General features: G+C 43.5%; 1 protein-coding gene across 2 annotated transcripts in view; it reads right to left on the reverse strand.

Annotated features, from left to right (window-relative positions):
* The window catches only part of Pi4ka (phosphatidylinositol 4-kinase alpha), a 144,111-nt gene that overhangs the window by 81,305 nt on the left and 38,583 nt on the right, over positions 1 to 24,223 (reverse strand). For both annotated transcript variants that reach the window (XM_036195051.1, XM_036195050.1), the window contains exons 7-14: positions 22,619 to 22,685; positions 17,992 to 18,140; positions 14,300 to 14,365; positions 11,310 to 11,406; positions 9,929 to 10,120; positions 9,158 to 9,258; positions 8,434 to 8,563; positions 1,364 to 1,496 (exon numbers count right to left, since the gene is read on the reverse strand). In XM_036195051.1, coding sequence (XP_036050944.1) covers positions 1,364 to 1,496; positions 8,434 to 8,563; positions 9,158 to 9,258; positions 9,929 to 10,120; positions 11,310 to 11,406; positions 14,300 to 14,365; positions 17,992 to 18,140; positions 22,619 to 22,685 — 935 coding nt within the window. The remainder of the gene's footprint in view (positions 1 to 1,363; positions 1,497 to 8,433; positions 8,564 to 9,157; positions 9,259 to 9,928; positions 10,121 to 11,309; positions 11,407 to 14,299; positions 14,366 to 17,991; positions 18,141 to 22,618; positions 22,686 to 24,223) is intronic.

Below are 24,223 nucleotides of genomic sequence, written 5' to 3' on the forward strand. Positions count from 1 at the left end.
TAGTGGACTTCCCCACTTGGTAGTATCTATTCTGGAAACAATAACTTAAATAATTTTGCCTGTCCTGAAGGATCAGCTTCCTTCAGAATAATGTGCCCATGCTAATTTCAATTTCATACTTCCTTTACCATTTATAGCAACTGACTCAAAAGACAGATGTTCCCAGATAGCTAAAAGAACATCAGTACCGCTGGCAGCAGTGGTGGTGCATGCCTTTAATCCCAGCACTCAGGGAGCAGAGCCAGGCAGATCTTTGTGAGTTTGAGGCCAGCCTGGTCTACAGAGATCCAGGAAAGGCAAAGCTACACAGGGAAACCCTGTCTCGAAAAACAAAAACAAACAAACAAACAAAAAAAGAGGAACATCAGTGCCATGCCCCACCCCCACAGGGCTTTACAAATGCAAAGCACATGTCCTGCCACTAAACTGTACCCTTGATCCCCACCAAGGGTCTTTTATTAAGGAGAGATGCTTATGCTAGAAAGAAAATGGAAACCTTCTTTCTCAGGTGTGTCCTGCTCGCCTCATCTGTCTGGCTCTTAAGGCATACTGAGAATGAGGAGCCAGAATTCAAAAGGAGGCACATACACATTCATACCAATTAGAAAGCATTTGACTTTCGGACTGGAAGAGAAAGAGCATGCAGTAAGTCTCCACAGCAAAGAACACTTAATCTCATTGAAAACAACAGCAAAATCTGTTATGAGATATTTGATCACACTGTGTGAAGATGTGTCTCTGCTAAGGTACCTTCTGATTGGTTTAATAAAGAGCTGAATGACCAATAGCTAGGCAGGAGAGGATAGATAGGACTTCTGGGGAGAGAGAGGAACTGGGGGTGGGAGTCCGGGAAGACTCTGAGAGGCAGGGATTTGCCAGCCAAAGAAGTGGGGCACATTATACTGAGGAGAGGTAATGAGCCATGTAGCAGAACATAAGATTAATATAAACGGGTTAATTTAAGTTTTAAGAACTAGTTGGGAACAAGTCTAGGCTAATGCCAAGCTTTCATAATTAGTAAGAAGTCTCTGTGTCATTATTTGGGAGCTGGCAGTCCAAAGAGAGACCTGTAGCAAAAAACCTCTGACTTATATCGAATATTATAAAGAAAAAATATAATTACATGTTACTTTGGAAGATGAGCCAATGGATCAATCCTTTTTTAATATATTACAAATTTTATCTAATAAGCATTTCTATTTTTCTGACAAAGGCAGCTTTAAAAAAACCAAACAACTCTTTTTATACATATACAATATGCAGAATCAAGCTGTAAATGAAAAGGATTCCCTCACTCCTTTGCATCAAGCCTCTGCCCACTTGCCATTCCCTCCCCCAATCTTCCTTCAGCTAGAGCCCCCACCTGCAGATGTTGTCAATGGCGATGTCCCGGAGCTGCTCATACATGGATGGCTGGTTCTTCTTGCCCGGCAAGACATTCAGGGTTGATTCAGAATGCTCATTGGTGACACTGATTTTTATGTCATTGCCAGCAACTAAAAGTGAAAATTCAAACTGGTGTCTGGCTCAGTTTCACTTCCACCCCTTCTTTGTCTGGAGCTTTAGCTTGTGAAAACAAACATCCAACCACACCTCACCTGCTGGCTTGCTTCCTTAAAGGCATGCACCACCACGCTGTGGAATGTCTTTCTGTATGCTGTAAATACGTGTTGCTATCATTGGTTAATAAAAAAGCTGCTCTGGCCTATGGCAAGACAGGTTATAGCCAGTATAGCCAGGTGGGAATTCCAAGCAAAGATATAAGAAGAGAGACAGAGTTGGGGGAGCAAGATATAATAGAACACAGTTAAAACATGAGACACATGGCAATACACAGATTAATAGAAATGGGTTAATTTAAGATGTAATAGCTAGTTAGCAATAAGCCTGAGCCATAGACCAAAACAATTTTAATTAATATTGAGCCTCTGAGTGATTATTTTATAAGCTGCTGCAGGACCAAGTGGGCTACAGACAAGCTTCTGGTTACAATTGGCACCCAGATTTGGCAAGAATTTCCACATAAAAACTGAGAGCTTAAAAAAAACAGTTCTAAAATGGAACGAAGAACAGCTTACTAGTTCAGGTCTCATTATGGGCCATGGTACAGAGACCTGTCCCCTGGCCACAGCTGGCTTCTGTGACAACATGGAGGACTCCCAGTCTCTCATGGGCAGAGACACAAAGAGGCTTCTCCCAGCTGCTGCATGCCAGCTTGGGAGCACAGCCACGGGCTTAAAAACACAGCCATGCTACTTAATACTACTTCCCAGAGTTGGGGAGGTAAGCATGACTCCTTGGTACCTGTGCCATGTTGAAAAGCAGAGTGGGGTGAAGGCAGCAGCCAAGGTTGCCGCTTGGGTCCTAGCTACACAGCTTAGTTTAAAAACTCTCCAGGTCAGAAAAGGATTAAAGATATACAATAAAACAGATTCATATGGGAAAAAAACCTCTAAATGGGTGTTTAAAAACATACATAGGCTTGGGAGAGAAAAGAAAAAGGATAGAGAAAGTCCTAAAAAAATAAATAGAATAATAAAGAAAAAGCCACATAAAGATGGAAAATACAGAGTCTGGATACTATCTATATATTACTGTGTTGTCTTAGGGATTTTTAACAGCAGAGAGGCATTTAATTGTAGGGGCTAAGTTAAACTAACATATATATTTTAAAGTTATCTTGACTTCAAAATTTGGGTCTAAGGATATGTTGCTTTGGAAAAGAGGTTCTGCTTTTGTTTCCACAGAAGATGAGAAGCTGTGAATTCCTTCCAGGTTAATATGGTTCCATCAAGGAAGACCCCTAGAGGTCTCCAGTGGGATCTATGGCCCAGACAATCCAACATCCAGAACAGCTTCAAGGCAGCTGGCTAAGATGATCCAGCTTCACAGACTACTACAATCAATACTAGACAATAATTCTAAAATTTCTCAGGATCCCTATAAGATTGCCAGTGTCCCAAATCAGCAGGAAGTAGTCTAGAAAACTACACCCACATTCCCCAAAATAAATTATGGATGTTTGTCTTTGTTTAGGGGTTAGTCACAAATTATTATTGGTCATAGTCAATCACCTTCTAAAAGAAGAAAGGTGGATATGATATAGAAATGATAGAACGTTGGATGACTGTCCAGGCAGCCAGATGTCTGTCATTTCTAGAATTATGGAAGTTGCTTACAATACACTTTATGTTTCCTTAGGTAATATTATATCCTTCTGGGGTTTTTGATAGAGTTGAAGACTAGATAGTTATAATTCCAGTTTTCCTTGGTTATGATAAAAGGTTAATTAGATATGAAACTTTAGACTCATAAATATAGGATGGATGATAGAGTATTTTCTCTAATTTTACCAAATACAAATAGACTAGATATTGTAACTGTAATTCTTGCATGATAACCATTTTGTTATAAATAATTTTGCTATGTTAAAGTTAAAACCATCCTTTTTGATTAGACAGAAAAGGGAAGTGCTGTGGGATGGCTTTCTGTACACGGTGAATATATGTTGCTCCCATTCATTAATAAAGAAGCTGCTCTGGGCGAGACAGGTTATAGCTAGACAGGAAATCCAAGAAGAGATACAGGGAGAAGAAGGCGGAGTTGCAAGAGGGCACAGGACACTGTAATGGAACACAGGTAAAGCCACGAGACATGTGGCGATACACAGATGAATAGAAATGGGTAATTTAAGATGTAATAGCTAGCTAGCAATAAGCTTAAGCCATAGACCAAACAATTTATAATTAACATAAATCTGTGTTTATTTGTGGGACACAGGAAAACTTCAATCTACACCACTATGCCTAGCTTACTGACCAAACCAAACATTTTAGAACCAAGAATCTGAGACCAACAGAAAAGGTGAAATGTTTAAATCAAAAGGACAGGTGGCTTATAAAGTTTATAAACTTGCTTAAAACGTAAGCTCAACTATTTCTTAATGATTCATTTTTAAAAAATGACAAAGTAAGGCATGGTGGCACACACCTTTAACCCTAGCACTCCAGAGACAGAGGCAGGCAGATCTCTGTAAATCCAAGGCCAGCATGGGGTAAATAGTGAGTTCCAGGACAGCCAGGGTTATATAGAGAGACCCTGTCTCAAACAGCAACAACAAACAAACAAACAAACAAACAAATGACAAATATCCACATGAATGCAGCTTTGATGCTCAGTGAGACATAGTACTGTTCTGGGAGGTACTCCAAGCAGTGTGCACAGAGGTAAAAGTGTGTGTGTTTAGGCTGGACAGTGCTGGCGCATGCCTTTAATCCCAGCACTCGGGAGGCAGAGCCAGGCGGATCTCTGTGAGTTCGAGACCAGCCTGATCTACAAAGGGAGTTCCAGGAAAGGCACAAAGCTACACCGAGAAAGCCTGTCTCGAAAAACAAAACAAAACAAAAAAAACAAAAGCCTGGAAGATCCTAAGCACAAACTTAAACATTTACACCATTCCTTAACAAAGTTACAATGATAGATTCAAGACAGTTCCCTAAGCTAGAAAACATCACAATTATAAATCATGGATTGTTTTTCTTCTGTTTGAGTGTCTTTAAGGACTGGGGGAGTCTTCTGACAGTTAGGTTTGGGTTTCTCCATCTGAAGAGAAAAGATAGCAGTGTAACTATGCATAACATCAACTACATTAGTGCCTCACATCCATGAAGGCTGGACTAATTAATTAGTTAATTAATCAATCTGTACTAATATTACATGAGAACATCTGCTCTGAGCCTGTATCCTCTTATGGGGCAGTGGGGACCAAGTGAGGCAGTGTACATGAGACTCCTAGCCCAGCTCTGAGGCATGGAGGGCTCCCACTTACTTCCTCAAGAGAAAATGGCAAACAACAGAACACAAACCAAAGCCAAGATTACAAGAGATCTCCAGTGGGAGGCAGAGAAAGGCCTGAAACCTAGGGAATGGGGATCTGTAAAGAAAGGGAGAAGGAAAGATATAGAGGAGAGGAATGGCCCGCACAGGTACAGTTAGAACTCAAATAATTACACAGCCTCTCTCAATGACCCGAAGCCCTGAACACTGAAGTTGAGAGCTTGCTGTGGAATATTAGTTGAGGATGTGCCACATTTGTTATGCTGTGGAATATTAGTTGAGGATGTGCTACATTTGTTATGCTGTGGAATATTAGTTGAGGATGTGCCACATTTGTTATGCTGTGGAATATTAGTTGAGGATGTGCTGCATTTGTTATGCTGTGGAATATTAGTTGAGGATGTGCTACATTTGTTATGCTGTGGAATATTAGTTGAGGATGTGCCACATTTGTTATGCTGTGGAATATTAGTTGAGGATGTGCCACATTTGTTATGCTGTGGAATATTAGTTGAGGGTGTGCTACATTTGTTATGCTGTGGAATATTAGTTGAGGATGTGCCGCATTTGTTATGCTGTGGAATATTAGTTGAGGATGTGCTGCATTTGTTATGCTGTGGAATATTAGTTGAGGATGTGCTGCATTTGTTATGCTGTGGAATATTAGTTGAGGATGTGCTACATTTGTTATGCTGTGGAATATTAGTTGAGGATGTGCTACATTTGTTATGCTGTGGAATATTAGTTGAGGATGTGCTACATTTGTTATGCTGTGGAATATTAGTTGAGGATGTGCTGCATTTGTTATGCTGTGGAATATTAGTTGAGGATGTGCCGCATTTGTTATGCTGTGGAATATTAGTTGAGGATGTGCTACATTTGTTATGCTGTGGAATATTAGTTGAGGATGTGCTACATTTGTTATGCTGTGGAATATTAGTTGAGGATGTGCCACATTTGTTATGCTGTGGAATATTAGTTGAGGATGTGCTGCATTTGTTATGCTGTGGAATATTAGTTGAGGATGTGCTACATTTGTTATGCTGTGGAATATTAGTTGAGGATGTGCTACATTTGTTATGCTGTGGAATATTAGTTGAGGATGTGCTACATTTGTTATGCTGTGGAATATTAGTTGAGGATGTGCTACATTTGTTATGCTGTGGAATATTAGTTGAGGATGTGCTACATTTGTTATGCTGTGGAATATTAGTTGAGGATGTGCCACATTTGTTATGCTGTGGAATATTAGTTGAGGATGTGCTACATTTGTTATGCTGTGGAACATTTGTTTAATGATGCAAAGATGTGTCGCATTATTTGTTTGGTTTTTTTGGTTTTGGTTTTTTTGAGACTAGGTTTCTCTGTGTAGCTCTGGCACCTTTCCTGGAACTCACTCTGTAGCCCAGGCTGGCCTGGAACTCACAGAAACACAGACAGGTCTGAAAGCAGCTGAGATCCATACAAATAAGTTTACAGTAGTCAGGATGGCTCCTAAGCCAAAAATCAGCTTATAGCCTCAAACAAGTCTTCCAAAAGGATTGGTTTATAGTCTGCCTTCTGGTAGATCTTCCAAAAGCTGTCCTTAAGCCAACAATCATCAGGAAAAAAAATCCAGGAGAATAAAATCCGTCTCTTGTTCCCCAGACCTCCCAGACTAAAACTTAAGCATCTGGAGAGCAAGACTCCTGACCCCATGGGTAAAAGAGTCATCTGTGGCATTTAAGGTATGCCAGGGAAGAGATAAAAGCCAGAAAACAAAAGTGCCAAGTGCTGGCACTCACTGACTCCCAAAAGCTGTTGGGTCCCTGTTTTAAGTGAAAAAAGGCCACGGGCTAGCGAATGCCCTGCCAGGCCATCAACAGCCTTGTTAAAGGTGCTGCCTAGAAAGACAACCAGTCAGCTGACTGCCCCCAGGCACCAAGAAGCATGGGTACACCAAGCTAAGACCTCCAACAGACCTAGACTTGGCTACAGACATGGCAGGGAACGCAGGAGGGAAGCTATCCGTTTCTTTCCTTCTGGACACCAGAGCCACTGAATCAGTTCTGGGAGTTTTGGGATGTCACTTCTCCTTTCTCTATTGTTGGGTACAGAGGACAGCCTTACCCACCTCACCAGATTTAATTGCACTTTCAGAGTTACTTAATGAAAAAAGATTTCCAACTAAGATAAGAGCTCATTGTCTCATTTCAAAGTTACTGCCTGGGTTTCTCATGTGCATACAGACAGGGCCCTGATCTTTGCCTCATCCCTAATTCCAAAATATAAATTCTCATGTACCATAAGCTTTTCTCTTCCCAGTTCCCTGTTCTAACTCACTGTTCAGCTAATGACACAGGACCACCACAGAACCGGAGTCCAGAGATCATCAAGTAAGAAACTGTAACAGCTAAAAGGTATTTACACCCCCAGACTCAAAAGCGTCTGCGCGCTACAAAAAGACTTTAATGTAAACATCTAATTACTATGAGATGCTTTAAAATCATCTGTCTCTGATAAAGCTTAACATGTTTCAAAATCCATATGGCCAGGCTAGATCTACCAACAAAAATAATAATGATTGTTTTCTCTCTAAGCTTTTTTCTATGTCACCAGCATCTTGTCAGACAGAAGGCTTCCCAGCCACAGCCAAGAGAGATACATGTCTCCAGGGCAAACGGGTGACAGACAGCATCCCACAACGCCTGTCTACCTTGGAAGACTCCCCTTCTCCATTCCCCCAAGAGCCAACCAACATCCAAAAGTCATCTGGAAGCAGTTTTTGAGAGGAATGACGCCCCTATTCCCATCTACCTGCTTTTTTTTTTTTTTTTTTTTTTTTTTTTTTTTTTTTAAATAATAAGTGAAAGTCTGGGATGTAAGGATTCTGTCCTTACTTACATCATCAGCCTGGGATTGCGGGCCAGCCTAAAAAGCGGGCGGGCCCTCTGTGCATTCCTTTTTCCCTTTTCTGCACTCTCTCCTTCCGTCTGTTCTCCCCCCCCCCAATAAAGCTCTAAAAGGTAACTATGGTGCACTGACTCTTCCACCCAGCACTCTCCTCCATTGGCATGGCCGCTGCTTAACCAACAAATAGCTAGGCAGGAGAAGAGATAGACGAGGCTGGCAGGAGAAGAGATAGACGAGGCTGGCAGGAGAAGAGATAGACGAGGCTGGCAGGCAGAGAATAAATCTGGGGAAAGAAGATTGAATAGTGAGAGAAAAGGAGGAGAGGAGGATGCCAGCAACCCAGCTATACAGCCAGACACAGAATAAGAAGGAAAGAAAAGATATACAGAAATAGAAAAAGGTAAAAGCTCAGAGGCAAAAGGTAGATGGGATAATTTAAGAAAAGCTGGGCTGGAGAGATGGCTTAGTGGTTAAGAGCACTGGCTGTTCTTCCAGGGGTCCTGGGTTCAATTCCCTGCAACCAAATGGTGGCTCACAACCATCTGTAGTGAGATCTGGTGCCTTCTGACCTGCAGGCAGATGTGTAGACAGAGTACTGTATACATAATAAATAAATAAGGCTCCATGCATTTATTGGGAGCTGGATGGTGGGCCCTCAAAGAGCAAAGAGTAAAGAACACAAGCAAATATAAGAACAATAATTACCTGTATGGTACTGACTGTGGTACTTATAGAGCTTCACCAGCACCGGGGATGGAATCACCAGAAAGTCTCTCAAAGATGGCGTCACCGAGTGTACCACCACTGGGAACCTTTCACACAGGCGGCCCAGACCCTGCAACACAACATCAGTCCATCATGCTGTCTAGAAAGGATCATCCAAAAAGCCCTAAGATGCTTAATCCTTCTGATGTCAGACCCAAACTTCCAAAGTCAAAGCTCCCAGAGACTGTCTGTTCACAGATTAAAAAAAGGAAATAGTACTGATTCTTCACCAATCAAGGCACATATATTTCTATGACTGCTTGTTTCTTTTAAGTACACAAATTAAGGTACAGAGTAGGCTGTTAAGCAATGGTAGGTATGCATTCAATGGGGTCTCTATCAAGGGGAGCCTTAGCTAAGCAAAACTGAGTGTTATAACCAGGTCATCTCTGCGAGGCCCTGTGGTCCATGTCTACAGCTCACCTGCAGGCATTGATTACATGCAAGGCAGCGTCACATCAAGGAGGACCACAGGTCCTCTTTAAGGCAAGCAGCTCCTGCAGAAATGCCTGGTCCTATATGGAGAGGCCTGCCCTCAGTTCACAGCAGGCTCTAATGGGACTCTGTAATGACAGCTTTGTTGCCTCTTGATTGACACTAGAGAATCAGCCTCAGCCTGAGCCACAGTAAGGACACCTGTGAATGGGAGTCTATGGAAACTGACCTGTAGGCAGCAGATTAGCAAGGGCAAATGGGCAATGATGACCTTGCTGGATGTCTTGGATTGCAGCTTTTCAGACAGCTTGATGCAAAGGTTTTCTGCACCTTAATTTAAAATCAGAAGCAGATACAAATGATCACCAAAGCCCAACATTCAGAAAATGTTCTTTTTTGTCTTTTTTCTCACCCTTGGAGATGAAGACCGAACCCAGGGCCTATCACTAAGCTAAATCCCCAACCCCAGAAAATACGTGCTTACTGATTAGTCACAGGACTTAATAAACCCTATAGAAATATCTGTTACAGGTATTAACTCTAAGAACAACATTGGGAGTTCTGAAGCAGGCACCCACATGATGTGAACCTACACTATCTTCTATGTGGGTGGGACCCCTTTTGTCTCACAGTGTTATACTCTGCAAAAATGTTTCCCAGACTCCCCCACCTACTAGACCAGACTCTTACCCTCCAGCTATGAACCTGCACCTCTCAGGGCAAAGTCTAAAGAACCTTCAGAAAACCAACAGGGAGAATGCACAGGCTTGGAGCCTTGGGCTCCCCCCCCCCCCCCCCCCCCCCCCCCGCCAGGTTCAGGGAGAATTCACAGGCTTGGAGCCTCGGGCTTCCCCCACTCCCAGATCCACTGTCTCACACTGCAGGACAGGACAGCAAATGCCTGGGCCAAGTATTCTAGAAGTCACTTTGGGAAACACATAGTGGGATCTTTGGGTAGGCCCAGAGCTCACAGGACACAGGGAGGTAGTTTGGGGCTCACCCTGCTCATCCTTCACAGCCCAAACCATGAGGTCCACACAGGCAGCATTTGCTTGGCAGCGCAGTTTGAGGGGGCTCATCTCACTGTGGACCCTGTCTGCATCATGTAGAATCTTCTGGAGCTCCCCTTGGCTCATGTTAAACTGCTCCAACACAAAATCATGGATTTCTTTCACAAAAGAGGTGGGGAGGTCTGTGGGAAAGAAAGTTTGGGGTGGGGGTGGGGGATGGTCACAGATGGAAATAGCCACACCACACCACAGGCAGCAGGTGCCAACAGCTAAGGCTTTTCCCTGTCTACAAAAACAAAGGTGCTACAGTGTTCTGAGAATGCCTGCAGGCCCAGCATGAACAGTCTGTCACAGTTCTTCCAAAGCATGCAATTTGTTGGTCAGAGAAAGTAAGACCCAGGCTTTTGTTTTGCTTTGGGTTGTTCTGATTCTGTTTTGGTGGTGCTGGGGATCAGCCCAGGTGCTTATTCCTGTAGGCAAGTGCTCTACACTGAGCTATACTCTAAGCCCATAGTATTGTCTTTTTAGCAGTCAAAAACTAGAACTCAGATATATGAAATACCAATAAAGGGATGTATCATCAATGAGTTAGTTCAGTTGAAAGATTAGAGACTTTCCAAATTCTCATCCTTGGGGCCTGAAAATTCTAGAACTACTGTGATAGGCAGAGGTCAGACCAGTAACAGACAAGGCAAGAGGACTCTAGGATACCAGGCCGAGTTCGCCATCCTAATGTACTCCTGAGGGAATGCAAAGCTTTGATGCTATGGTCCACATAAGACTGTTTCTCAGGGGCTCTCTTAATTAGATTAGGAATAGGTAAGTAAATTATAGTGTATCTATATCTTAGAAATCTATGTAGTCACCAAAACATATATAAGAGGAACATTTAATGTTATGAAGAAATAGAATGGGAAAAACACATGAGAAATTGGGAGGAAATGCTAAACCTTTTATTTTCTAAAACGTCTAAATATGATATGTAAAGCTATATGCACAGGACAATGATACAATGTGTGCAGAACATTAGGAAATAAACCATCTCTTCAGCCATCATTGGCAGTATTAGCATCAGGGACAGATTTTTAAAAAAAAATTTCCTTATTTCCACTAAAGTTCAGTCATGTGATCATGCTGCTCACATGTGATCTTTTACTTTTGGAGATAGAGGGATCTTGCTATATTGTCTCAACTGGTCTCAAACTCTTGGGCTCAGCTCATCCTTCCAAGCAGCTAGGACTCCACCCATAAGCTACATTTGCTTTTATGTGTCATCTCTAAGTTGGCACCAAGAGAAAGCAAGTAACAGACTGTGACAATGGCCCGTGACCCCGCCCCTGTACTCACACCCACACCCACCAACACCCTTACCTTTCATATGGTGCAGAGTGTCTCGAAGCACCTTGAACATGGTCAGGTAGAGGGCATCACTGAAGGTTGTATAGTAGAGGTCAGCACTGGGATTGGCCTGCAGAGAAAACAGGCACATGGCCACAAGGCAGAGACTCTCTGGACTGCCTTTGGTCCTGCAGATGACCCAGCAAACAGCTATACAGTATTAGTGTCTTAGCAATCTAAACTGAGAACCCACTTACTGTAACTCCTAGCAGACATCTTTATCACCTTCAGTACAAGGCAAAAGTAAATGTGAGGTCCATGCCCTGCCCTGATGTCTACCAGGCAGGAGTTATACAGACTCACAGATACAACAACAGAACCACTAACATTTTACTGTCTTTGGTCTGACATAGAAATGAAGGAGGTGGAAGACCATGGAAGTGGCCGCCAGACCAGAGGGAACCCAACACTACCCATCATTCTGAAGGAAGACACTATAGCTTGGACACTTCCAGACTTAGCCTACATTTTATAATTAGAATTAATTTTGAATTACTCCCTTCCCACCAGATAGGGTTTTTTTGTGCAGTCCTGGAACTCACTTTGTAGACTAGACTGACCTCAAACTCAGAGATCCGCCTGCCTCTGCCTCCCAAGTGCTGGGATTAAAGGTGTGTGCCACTACTACCTGGCTTGAACTATTCTTTACCAATCTAATATGAAATGTAGTACTGGGGGAAAAAAAACCTCAAGACAAGTTCTAATGAATTAAGATGCAGTCCTTAGTGTCTGGATATTAGCAACTGAGAGAGGATGGAGGAAGCATCGGGAGAGAGGGGCATGCTATGTTAGGTTGCTCAGTGGCAAGAGTCCTCTGGAGAACACCAGAATGATGTGGAGGGTGTGAGTGTCACAAAGCATTCAGGAGAGCACTGACAGGAGCTTGTACCCATGACCACCCCCTTACCAGTCCTTGTGCCATTCTGGTGTAGAAATGAGATGGGCAGAGGTAAGAGCAGCTCAAGGTTTTCAGAGTCACCCATGCCACACATCAACTGTCCAGCCACAACACTCACTAGCCACATACCACAAGTTCTCTAGGCCTACAAGCTACAGTTTGTTATAGTTTTATGTCTAAGGTCAACATTTAAAACTCTTTTGGGGGGTGTCTCGCCCTGGCTTCCCTGAAACTCACTCTGTGGAGCAGGCTGGATGGGATTAAAGACATGTACCACTCAGCCCAGCCATTTAAAACGTTTTCTGTGTTTGTTGGTACAAAACTATTTCTTCAAGTGTATATTTATTCTAAAGTCCAAAACTGTTAACAAACAAAACTGCCCCAAATCACCCTGGTTTATTCACAGGGAAAAGGGCCCCAGGACTCCACCTTAAGGCCCCATGGGGCTGAAGAGATGCACCCATGGTTCAGAGCACTTACTGCTCTTCTAGAGGATCTGGGTCCAATTCCTAGCACCTTCATGGCAAATCATAACTGTCTGTAATTCCAGTTCCAGAGGATCCAATGCCTTCTCCTGGCTTCCATGGGCACCAGGCATGCATGTGGTACACAAACATACATGCAGTTGAAACACTCATACACATTTAAAAAAAAAAAAAAAAAAAAAAAAAAAAAAGGATTAAGCCCTAAGGGGGATCTCCAGAAAGCCAAAACTCTTCCTTAGGACCCATACTGACTTCATCTCAAGCAGTATGTAGACCAAACAAATTTTCTCAATCAGTCATTCTCAACCTGTGGGTCACGACCCCTTTGGGGCTTGCACATCAGATATTTACATTATAATTCATAACAGTAGCAAATTTACAGTTATGAAGTAACAATGAAATAATTTTATGGTTGGGGATCATCACAACATCATGAACTGTATTAAAGGGTCACTGCATGAGAACCACTAGGTCCAGTTTTCAGGCCTCAGCTTCCCAACATGCCCTCAGTCATTTATGACCACAGACTAATAAAAGTAACCACGGTTGGAGAGATGGCTTAGCAGTTAAGAGCACTGACTGTTACTCCAGAAGACCCAGGTTCAATTCCCAGCACCAAATGGCAGGTCACAACTGTCTATAACTTCAATTTTAAGGGGAGCTTAAAATTTTGGTCTCTGTGGACACTGAACAAACATGGTATACAGACATACATGTAAGCAAAACATCCATATATATAAAAAATAAAATTAAACCTCAACAAAAAAGAAAGGAAGAAGGAGAAGAGACAGAAAGGCTGTGTGGTGGTGGCACACTCCTGTAATCCCAGCACTCGGGAGGCAGAAGCAAGTGGATCTCTGTGAGTTCGAGGCCAGCCTGGTCTACAGAGCTAGTCCAGGATAGGCTCCAAAGCGACAGAGAAACCCTGTCTCGGAAAAGAGAGAGAGAGAGAGAGAGAGAGAGAGAGAGAGAGAGAGAGAGAAAAACTGAGAGGCCTCTGAGAACACAAACTCAACACACAGAGAGTCACAGGAAGGACACCACTTACGAATGGTGAAGATCTGTAGCAAAGTATCAGACTGCAATTCAGAATTATGACAATGTGTCCCTTAGTCAAGACCAAGCAAGAGCAAACTACACGCACCACAAATGTTAACGTCAAAGTTTGCTGATGGCAAATGCAGAGCAAACCTTGGCTCCAAATACATTTTTAAAAAAGTCCCTCAGATACACAGCACATACACTTGCATATCCCTGTAAGTACACCTTGCAGCTTTGGAAGCAAGAAAGGAGCAAGGAAAAGACCCAATCTGACCACAAGCTCCCTGAGTGCGTGACCCGGGCACACTAGTTAACCCTCCTTAACCTTCCAGGTGTGAAATGGAGACACTGACCACCAGCCAGAGGCACCATGTGGTGCTGTGCTGAAAGCATTAGCCCCCAGGGTAGGCAGGGAGGGTGCTGGGATGAGGACTGAAATATGCTGAGCACTTTGTGAGCAGGCCTTCACCCCAACCCTCCTACAAACAGTTGTGCTTAGTTAGGCTAACTTCACGGTAACGTCCTCAGAAGGTACGTACTTCCATCACGCTGGCTACAACTGCATCTAAGGACTTGAGAACAGGCTCCTCAACAATCTTCTTCACCTGTTAGAGAGACAAAAATCACACAAGGCAGTTTACACACAGAGAGAGGAGTGCTGGCTTCTTCTACCTAATGACAAATGGGCTGATAAACAAAACCTATAAGGAGGCTGAGGTGGAGCTCAATAGTAAGGAACATGCTTAGCATGTCCAAGATGCCAGGGTCAATCCTCAAAAATTTTGAAAAGAAAAAAGCCAGAGACTGGAGAGTTGGTTCAGTTGTTGCTCTTGTAGAGTATCCAGGTTTGGCTCCCAAAACCACATGGGAACTCACAACTCCTTAACTCTAGTTTGAGGGGATCCGATGTCATCTTTGGACTTCCACAGGCACCGTGCATGCACATGATGCACATATATATGTAAGCAAAAACATTTAAATGCATAAAATAAAGTAAGTTAGCCGGGCAGTGGTGGCGCACGCCTTTAATCCCAGCACTTGGGAGGCAGAGCCAGGTGGATCTCTGGGAGTTCGAGGCCAGCCTGGTCTACCAAGTGAGTTCCAGGAAAAGGAGCAAAGCCACACAGGGAAACCCTGTCTCGAAAAATCAAAAATAAATAAATAAAATAAAATAAAGTAAGTAACTTTAAACATTTAAAAGAAAAATGGAAAGAACCCAATAAATTTGTAGTGACAAATGTAATGGAAAGTAGCTGAACAATATATCAACTGGGGGCTGGAGAGATGACTCAGTGGTTAAGAGCATCCGCTGCTCTTCCAGAGGTCCTGAGTTCAATTCCCAGCAACCACATGGTGGCTCACAACCATCTGTAATGAGATCTGGTGCAGAAGACACATGCAGGCAGAATACTGTATACATAATAAATAAATAAATCTTAAAAACAAACAAACAAACAAACATCAACTGAACAGTGATCAAGCCATATGCAGAAAGCGTCCTTAATATTCCAGTGTCACCTGAGGCTTTCCTTATCCTGAACATGAATGACAGTCAAAGTAAAGGCAGTGACCGACAACTCCCTCACAGTTGCCAATGTGAGGTCTCCTTTCTTTCCTGTGTGTGTGTGTGTGTGTGTGTGTGCGCGTGCGTGTGTGTGTGTGTGTGTGTGTGTGTGTGTGTGTGTGCGCGTGCGTGTGTGTGTGTGGTGTGTGTGTGTGTGTGTGTGTAATGTTTTTCGAGACAGGGTTTCTCTGTGTAGCTTTGCGCCTTTCCTGGAACTTGCTTTGTAGACCAGGCTGGCCTCGAACTCAGAGATCCACCTGGCTCTGCCTCCCGAGTGCTGGGATTAAAGGCGTGCACCACTAACCAGCGGCCAATGTTAGATTTCTGTTTTCAAGATGTTCAAACTCTAGTACTGCTCAGTTACCAAGCACAGCTATGAGGAAGATTCCTGCAATAAAACCATCTCCTGGACATCAGGAACTTTAGACATTGATGGCTCCTAGTGGCCGGGGACAGTAGCTCACTGGTTCTTCTCTGTAGTTAAGCTTGAGCACTCATCATACGTCCTCTTCATTAGCTGGGGACCACATTTGTGTACTATCACCGAGTTTCTCTCTCTCTCGGGGTTGGATTTTTTTGTTTTCTCTTGGAGATAGGGTTTTACTATGTAGCCCAGGCTGGCCTCAAACTCACAGAAATTCTCCTACATCTACCTCCCTAGTGCTGAGATTAAAGGTATGCACCATATCTTACTTTAATTTTTGTTTTCGAGACAGGGTCTCACTCTATGGCCCCAGCGGGCCTTGAACTCACTGCAATCTTCTAAAGATCCACCTATTTCGCATGTAAACAATGGCACCAAAGCCTTCTAGGATGTCACCTCAGAGGCTACCCAAAGAAACTCAAATTAGAAACTCAGGTTTTATATTAACACAACAACTCCTCCGAATAAATCAAATATAAAGGAAAAGCACTGTTTTTAGTGGAGTCTGAATGCCTGGACTGAGCCTGCTCCTACCCTTGATCTGCATATTCTTGGCAGACTTGACAATGATCTCTTCTGAATGGACATGTAGGATGTCTCTCCCACATACTCAGATACTACAGACTGTCCTGAGTGAATGTGCTCCAAGCCAGAAGCAACCATCATCCTGTAGAGTCTAGCTGATGTCCACAGTGAACCACACCCCAGGGTTAGAGCAGGGCACTGTTCTCCCCTAGGGAAGGGCCAGAGCATGTAGAAACTGGGAAAGACTGGGGGGCAGGGAGCCCTCATTGGTGTTGGGTATGGCTTTCCAGGTGTGGTGATTTGGGGGAGGGGTGCCCATACTCCTGTAAGGAAACCCTAACCCCCTACCTAGGCTCTATAGGGAACCAATAAATTAACTGGTTCTCCAGAGTAAACTTTAGGAGTTCTGCCTCAGTTTGTCCTTGGGACCTTGGTGAGGGGTAGATGTTAATCACGTCCTCTTAGGGCAGGAACTTTACTCTCCTCTCTGTAATTGTCAGTTTATTGTGTCTATTGTACCTGGAAATAACGGTACAGGCTGAATACCCTATGCCAAAAATCTGAAATCCCCAAATGTTCCCAAATCCAAACTATTTTTATATCAATATGTTGCCCCAAGTGAAAGAGTCCACATCTGACGAAACTATTGAAGACACTGCATAAGCCAGGCATAGCAGGCAGGCCTGTGGTCCCAGACACTCAGAAGGCCAAGATAGGAGGGGCTCTGGAGCTTGGCCTGGGTGACAGAGCAAGACAGTTTTAAATAAAATAAAACTATAAAATAACTTTCTCTATGTGTAAGGTGCATGGATATGAAGAACAAATGAGGACTGGGGAGATGGCTCAGAGGTTAAGAGCTCTGGATGCTCTCTCAGAAGACCTGAGCTCAATTCCCAGCACCCATGTGGTGGCTCACAACCATCTATAGTGATATCTGGTGCCCTCTTCTGGCATAAAGTCATAAGTGCAGATATAGCACTCATGCACAAAGTCAGGCATAGTAGGACAAATGAATTTCATGTTTAGATTTGGGTTTCATTCTAGGATATCTCATTATGCATAGAAAAAAATTAAAAATCTGTAAATGACCCCAAATCCTATTTCTGGTACCAATCATACTGAATGAGAGATAGTCGCATCCTAAGCTTTCTTGTTAAAAACAAACAGCCAGGCAGTGGTGGGTGGAACACGTCTTTAATCCCAGCACTTGGGAGGCAGAACCAGGCAGATCTCTGTGTTCAAGGCCAGCCTGGTCTACAGAAGGAGTTCCACAACAGCCAGGGCTACATAGAGAAACCCTGTCTTGAAAAAAACCAAAACAAAAAAAGAAAAAACCAAAACAAACAAACAAAAATTAGAGGCTTCTGATGGGCCTAGAGGCACAAATCTATAATCCTAGCTACTTGGGAGGCTGAAACAGGAAGAACTTATGAAGTCCAAGGCCTGCCTGGGTAAAATGGCTAAGCCCTGTTTCAAAATTAAAAGTATGTGTTTTCTGTTTTTGTTTTAAGCCTAGGAATATTGCTTGCTGACAGAGAGGCCTGAGATTCAACCCCAGTACCATGTTAGCCAGGCACAGTGATGCATGCCATCTCAGCACTCAAGAGGTAGAGGCAGAAGGACTGGGAGGCCAGCCAGAGCTCACAGCTCTCAAAAACAAACAGCAGGCTTCTGCGCCTGGTCTCCCCATGGTCTATTTACCACCAGAGCTTGCTTACCAAGTTCAAGAGTTCCCGAAGCATTTCCAGTGGAATACTGAACTCCTTATAGGCGATGCCATTGAAGAGGGGCGAGACAGAAAAGCTGGAACTGATGGTGGAGAAGTAGTACTCGGGCTCCAAAGCAGTTCCGTCAGGCAGGCAAGAGGCTGCCAGAAGAGAACAAAGTAAAATAAAAAGACACAACCAACCCAGATCATCCCCATAACCAACATGGCTGTACATGTTGTTTCTGTTGATATTACAATTCCTTCTATCCCAGGCTTCTCTGAACTCAGTCATTCTCTTGCTTCAGCCCCCCAAGTATTGAGATTACAGGAGTTGCCCACAGTTTTTTGTTTTTGTTTTTTAAAGGGAGGGAGAGCTTATTCTGGCTCATACAGTGAGGAAAGTGTGGCAGTGGAAGTTATGGGGACAGAAAGCTTGACGCTGCTTGATCACATCTGGGTGAATCGGGATGCCAAGAAACCTCCTTGTACTTCTATTTTTAAGACTCGTGTGTGTGTGTGTGTGTGTGTGTGTGTGTGTGTGTGTGCGCGCGTGCGCGCGCATACACGCACAGGCACATAGGAGCCCATGGAGTCCATAAGAGAGCATCTGCCCCCCCCTTAGAGCTGGAGTTACAGGTGTTGTGAACCATCCAATGAGGATGAAGAGAACTGAACTGAGGTCTCTCTTTCTTTCTACCTTTTCAAATCAAGATGTGAGCTCTCAGCTACTCTTCCAGCATAATGCCTGCCTGCCTGTCGCCATCTTTCTGACATGATGGTCATGAACTCACCCTCTGAAACTGTAAGCAAGCCCTCAATCAAATGCTTTCTTCTTTTTTCTTTTAAAAACTTTTTAAAGATTTGTTTTATTTTATTTTGCAAGCATGCACATATGTGTACCACATGTGTGCCTGCTGGATCCCCTGAAACTGGGATTACAAATGGTGATAAGCTACCATGTGGATGCTGGGAAGTGAACAGATTCTCTGCAAGAGCAACAAGTGCTCTTACCTGCTGAGACTCCTCTCCAGCCCCTAAATGCTCTCTTGTATAAGATGCTTGGTCATGGTGTCTCTTCACAGCAATAGGACACTGACCATGACAGACGCTAACTTTACACTTCTCTGAAAAAGTCACATAAGAATAAATATGGACCCCAAAACAAATGATGGATCAAAAGTCATTGTTAAAACAAACAAACAAAACAAAACAAAAATAAAGGGGTTGGTGATTTAGCTCAGTGGTAGAGCGCTTGCTTAGCAAGTGCAAGGCCCTGGGTTCGATCCTCAGCTTAAACAAAACAAAACAAACAAACAAAACAAAAATCATTGTTTTTCTTTATTTTTATTATTTCAACTGTGTGTATGTGTGGGGGGGTATATACACATAAATACAAATGCCCACAGAGATCTCAGATGTCAGACTCCCTGGAGTTGGGAGTTACAGGCAGTTGTGAGAAGCCTAATGTGAGTGCTAGGAATTGAACTCAGGTCCTTGGGAAGAGCAATATGTGCTCTCAACCACTGAGCCATTTCTCTAGCCCCTAGAAAATCGCTATTAGAACATTTTATCAGAAAACTATCACTAGAAAATAAGTAAGTCTAATATTGTCATATTAAATAATGACAGACAGCCCAGAGTGGTGGCTTATGTTTATCATTCTAGCTATTTGGGAGGGTGAGACAGAAGAATTGCAAGTTCCAGGCCAGCATGGGCTGTATTATAAGACCACACCTCTTAATAAACAAAGGGCCTGGGAAACAGCTCAGTGGTAGAGCACACAGGCTCAATCCCCAATACCACAAAAATAAGTCATGGCAGACAATGTCAATCCATGAAGAACCTGGTAACCTGTTTGACTTCTCCAGTACGAGATGGTTAGACAAAATCTAGTGCTCCAACACTGGCAGTACACTAGGTCTAAGGAGGGATGCCAGCCAGCCACAGAAGGGGAATTTGAACCTTGAACTGAGAAGCTAGAGAGCTAACATAAGAACCTGCTGACAAATGAGGAAGTTGGGGAGAACAGTGGTTTAAAGAGCAGAGGGAAGGTAAAGAGGCTGTGACCTGGAGGCACACGCCGTAAGAGGAAAAGAAAAGGGCTCCATGAATGAGCTGGCAGCCAGATGGAGGCAAAAGCCAAGAACAGTGGGAACCAAGGACCCAAAACTGGGGTTTATATTATTTACAGAGCTGGGGGTGGTGATACATGCTGGTAAAATTATTTGTTGTTCTGAGAGAAGGTACACTTTGCAGTCCAGGCTAGACTGGAGTCAGAGTCCTTCTACTCCTGATTCCTGAGCACTGAAATTATAGTTCAATTCCTCAGATCCCATGTAAATAAACAACAAAGCCAGATGCAGTGGCACACATCTATAACCCCAGCATTCCTACTACAAAACACAACTTCCAGCATATACACTCTGTCTACCTCTCTCCCCCTCTCTCACACAAATAAATTTAAAAAAAAAAGAAAGAAAGGAAGGAAGGAAGGAAGGAAGGAAGGAAGGAAGGAAGGAAGGAAGGAAGGAAGGAATTCACATCATTCAAAAATGGAGGGGCTGCAGAATGGAGCCCCTGGTTTCCTGACCTCTCCTGATCTAATTTTTCTCAAGAGCCAAACGGAGATAATCGTTTTTTGATTGTGTGTATATGTGTGAGTTCATTTCACCTGTCTGGCTAGCCAGCTTGTTTCTGCCTCCAGTACCACTGGGATTGCAGGGGACAACCATATGCACCTGGCACTGATGTGGGCTCTGGGGGGGGGTCTCAACTCTGGTCCTCACACTCACAGGGCAAGCCTGCTGAGTCATCTCTCCAGCTGAGGGAAAGGTAGTTTTAATGTGTCCAATATACAGGACAGGCACATGAATCAAAATCTGTAAGAAAGTAGTATTACCACATTATTATTTTGTTTGTTACTGTGTTTTTAAGATAGCCACTGGCTATGTAGTCCAGGCTGGCCCCACATATGATCTTCCTTTAGTCTCTGAAGTTCTGGGATTTGTAGGCATGATCCTGCCACCATAACAAACTACTGCATTTTTAAACATCTATATATTTAATGGCCTTTAAAAAAGATAGGCCTTCTACTAGAAAATCCACACTTTTACAAGTTAAAATCTACAGGGTAGCATTTGGGAGTCTGTGACTTATTTTTTGTATTTTTTCTCTAGAGATATTTTAAAACTAAACTCAAAGAAATTTCTGGGGGCTAGAGAGATGTTTCAGCAGTTAAGAGTGCACTTGCAGAGGATCTGCATTTAAGTCCTAGCATGTATGGTCAGACAGCTCATAAATATCTGTAACTCCAGCTCCAGGGGATCTGATGCCCTCTTCTGGACTTCACAGGCATCTGCACTCATGTGCATATCCCTATACATGATACACATACATACACATAATTAAAATGATATAAATAAATAAAACTCTGGCTGAGAATGTAGCAAGATTAGAGCACTTGCCTAGCTAGCACCAAGTCATGGGTTTTATCTGGACAATGGTGGCACACTTCTTTAGTCCCAGCACTGGGGAGGCAGAGGGCAGGTGGATCTCTGTAAGTTCAAGACCAGTGTGGGGACCCGACCCACCTTTTTCCCCCCCGAGGGTACTCTTGAGGAGTGAGGGATAAGATATTTAGATAGAAATATAGAGGGGAGAGAGACAGATAGAAACACAGGATAGCTCGGGAAGGCCTGGATGCCTAAACCACTGGTCCCTTCTGTCTCTTCTAAAGGGCTTTTTAAAGGAATGCCAAGGGGTAGAGCAAAAGACCTCCCCCTAGCATAGCCAAGTGTAGACTCTTCCAAACACCTGGTAACCACACACATGGTCAATCCATCCCCTTATGCAGCCCTGCTGGGTAAAGCAAGCTCAGATCTCACTAGGAAACTTATGTGGGCTTCCACAGACTAGCCTGGTCTACAATCAAATTCCAGGACAGCCAGGGCTACACAGAGAAACCCTGTCTCAAAAAACCAAAACCAACAAACCAAAGTCCTGGGTTTCATTTGCAGTATGTGGGAGTGTGTGGGGAATAGGGGGTTTGTGGAGGTTTGAATGAGAATCCCCCACAGATTCATATATTTGAATGTTTGGCCCCAGTTGGTAGAATTGTTTAGAAAGGATTAGGATATGCAGCCTTGTTGAAGGTGGTGTGTTACTGGGAATGGGATTTGAGGTTTCAAAAGTCCACCAGGCCTAGGCCTAATTTTACTCTCTCTCTCTCTCTTTCTCTCTCTCTGCTTCTCGGCCTCTGGGTCAAGAGGTAAGCTCTTAACTACTGCTCCACTTGCTGCCATGATCATCATAGACTAACCCTCTGAAACCACAAGAAAGACCCAATTAAGTGCTTTTTTCTATAAGTTACCTTGGTTTCACAGCCAACAGAACAGTAACACACACACACACACACACACACACACACACGCACGCACGCACGCACGCACGCACGCACGCACACGCACACGCACACACACACGCACACACACACAGGGATAGGTGAGGAGAAATTACAGTGAAAACAGAAATAAAGCTCACTACTCTAGATGCCAGTCCAGCATCCTCAGCGTCACAGAAATCACTGTGAAGCTGTTCTAATACTAGGTTCACACTTATGGCACCGAGGCGAAACCTACCTTCAAAGTAGTGAAAGGCAGATCCTCCAGGGGAGCTGGGAGGAGGCACGACACGCTCTGGGCTAACCTGAAAGCCACAAGGTGGGATCAAAAAAGGCTCCAGAGAACCAATCACTCATCTCACAGGGTCTCTGCCAACCTGCCGTCTACACTTGAATCTAGCCTTACCTCCTCGCTGAGGTCTGCCACTATAGCAGCACTTTTTGCTGTATATTGTAACACCAGTAACTATATATTTTGTATTTGTTTACTAAGCTGAATCTGCCTCCCACTTTCTTTTGGGGACAAAGTCTTGCTATCTAGCAACAGCCAGACTGGAACTTGCCATGCAGACCAGGTTGGCCTCTGCTTCCTGAGTGCTGGTATAATAGGTGTGCAGCCCTACATCCAGATTGAGCTGAATTTTTCTTAATATTTTGTGTTATCTTTTTTTTCTATGAGTCACACATACAAACATACATGCACACATCCATTCTCTGAGGAGAATGGTGCTAGTCACAGAACGGCAGGGTCTTATGTGTATGAAGTTACACCTCACTCCTCAAAATGATATACTACTTTCTTAAAAAACGAAATAGCAGCCAGGTGGTGGTGGCACACGCCTTTAATCCCAGCACTTGGGAGGCAAAGAATGGCAGATCTCTGTGAGTTTGAGGCCAGCCTGATCGACAGAATGAGTTCCAGGACATTCAGGACTACATAGAAACCGTATCTCAGAAAAAAAGAAAAAGTAAAAACAAAAAAACAACATCTTGTTATGTAGCCCATCTTGCTATGTAGCCCAATCTAGCCTCAAACTCATGATTCTCTGCTTCAGCCTGATGAGTATTGGGACTGCAGGTATGTGCCACCAAGCCTAGCACCATTACACTCTTTTTTATTTTCAAAAGATAACACTTTTTAACATGTTTATTCATTATTTCTATGTGTGGGTGAGTGTCCCGTCTGACTTTAGGTGCACTATATATGCAGCGGAGCTCCTGGAATCCAAAGAGAAGATCATATTCCAGGAACTGGGAGTTACAGGAGGTTGTAAGCTGCCTGACATAGGTGCTAGAAACTGAACCCAGGTCATATGTGAGAACAGTGAGCACTCCTAATCGCCCAGTTACGCATTTTTTTGCTGGTGTGTATGCATGTATGTGAATGTGCATGTTTCATACATGTGCACTTGTGTGTATGTAGAGGTTGGAGGACAACTTTGGGGGGTTATTTGCTGGAAAGACATCCATTTTCTTTGGGACAAGGTCTTTCATTGGCCTAAAGCTAGCCAGCCAGTACAGGGATCCCCATGTTAGGATTATAAGCATACTCCACAAGCACTCAGCATTTTTCTTGAGTTCTGAGGATTGAACTCAGGTTCTAATACTTGCAAAGCAAGCACTTTGCAAACCAGTCATCATCCCAGCCCTCAAATACATACTATTTTTTTAATTCTTTTTTTTTTTTTTTTTGAGCTGAGAATTGAACCCAGGGCCTTGCGTTTGCTAGGCAAGTGCTCTACCACTGAGCTAAAGCCCCAACCCCATACTATTTTTTTTAATTTAAATTTTTATTCCATTTTTTATGTATGTAGGTATTTGGTCTGCATGTATGTCTTCTGTA

The sequence above is a fragment of the Onychomys torridus genome, chromosome 8 (genome assembly GCF_903995425.1).
Source record: "Onychomys torridus chromosome 8, mOncTor1.1, whole genome shotgun sequence".
Lineage (NCBI taxonomy): Eukaryota > Metazoa > Chordata > Mammalia > Rodentia > Cricetidae > Onychomys > Onychomys torridus.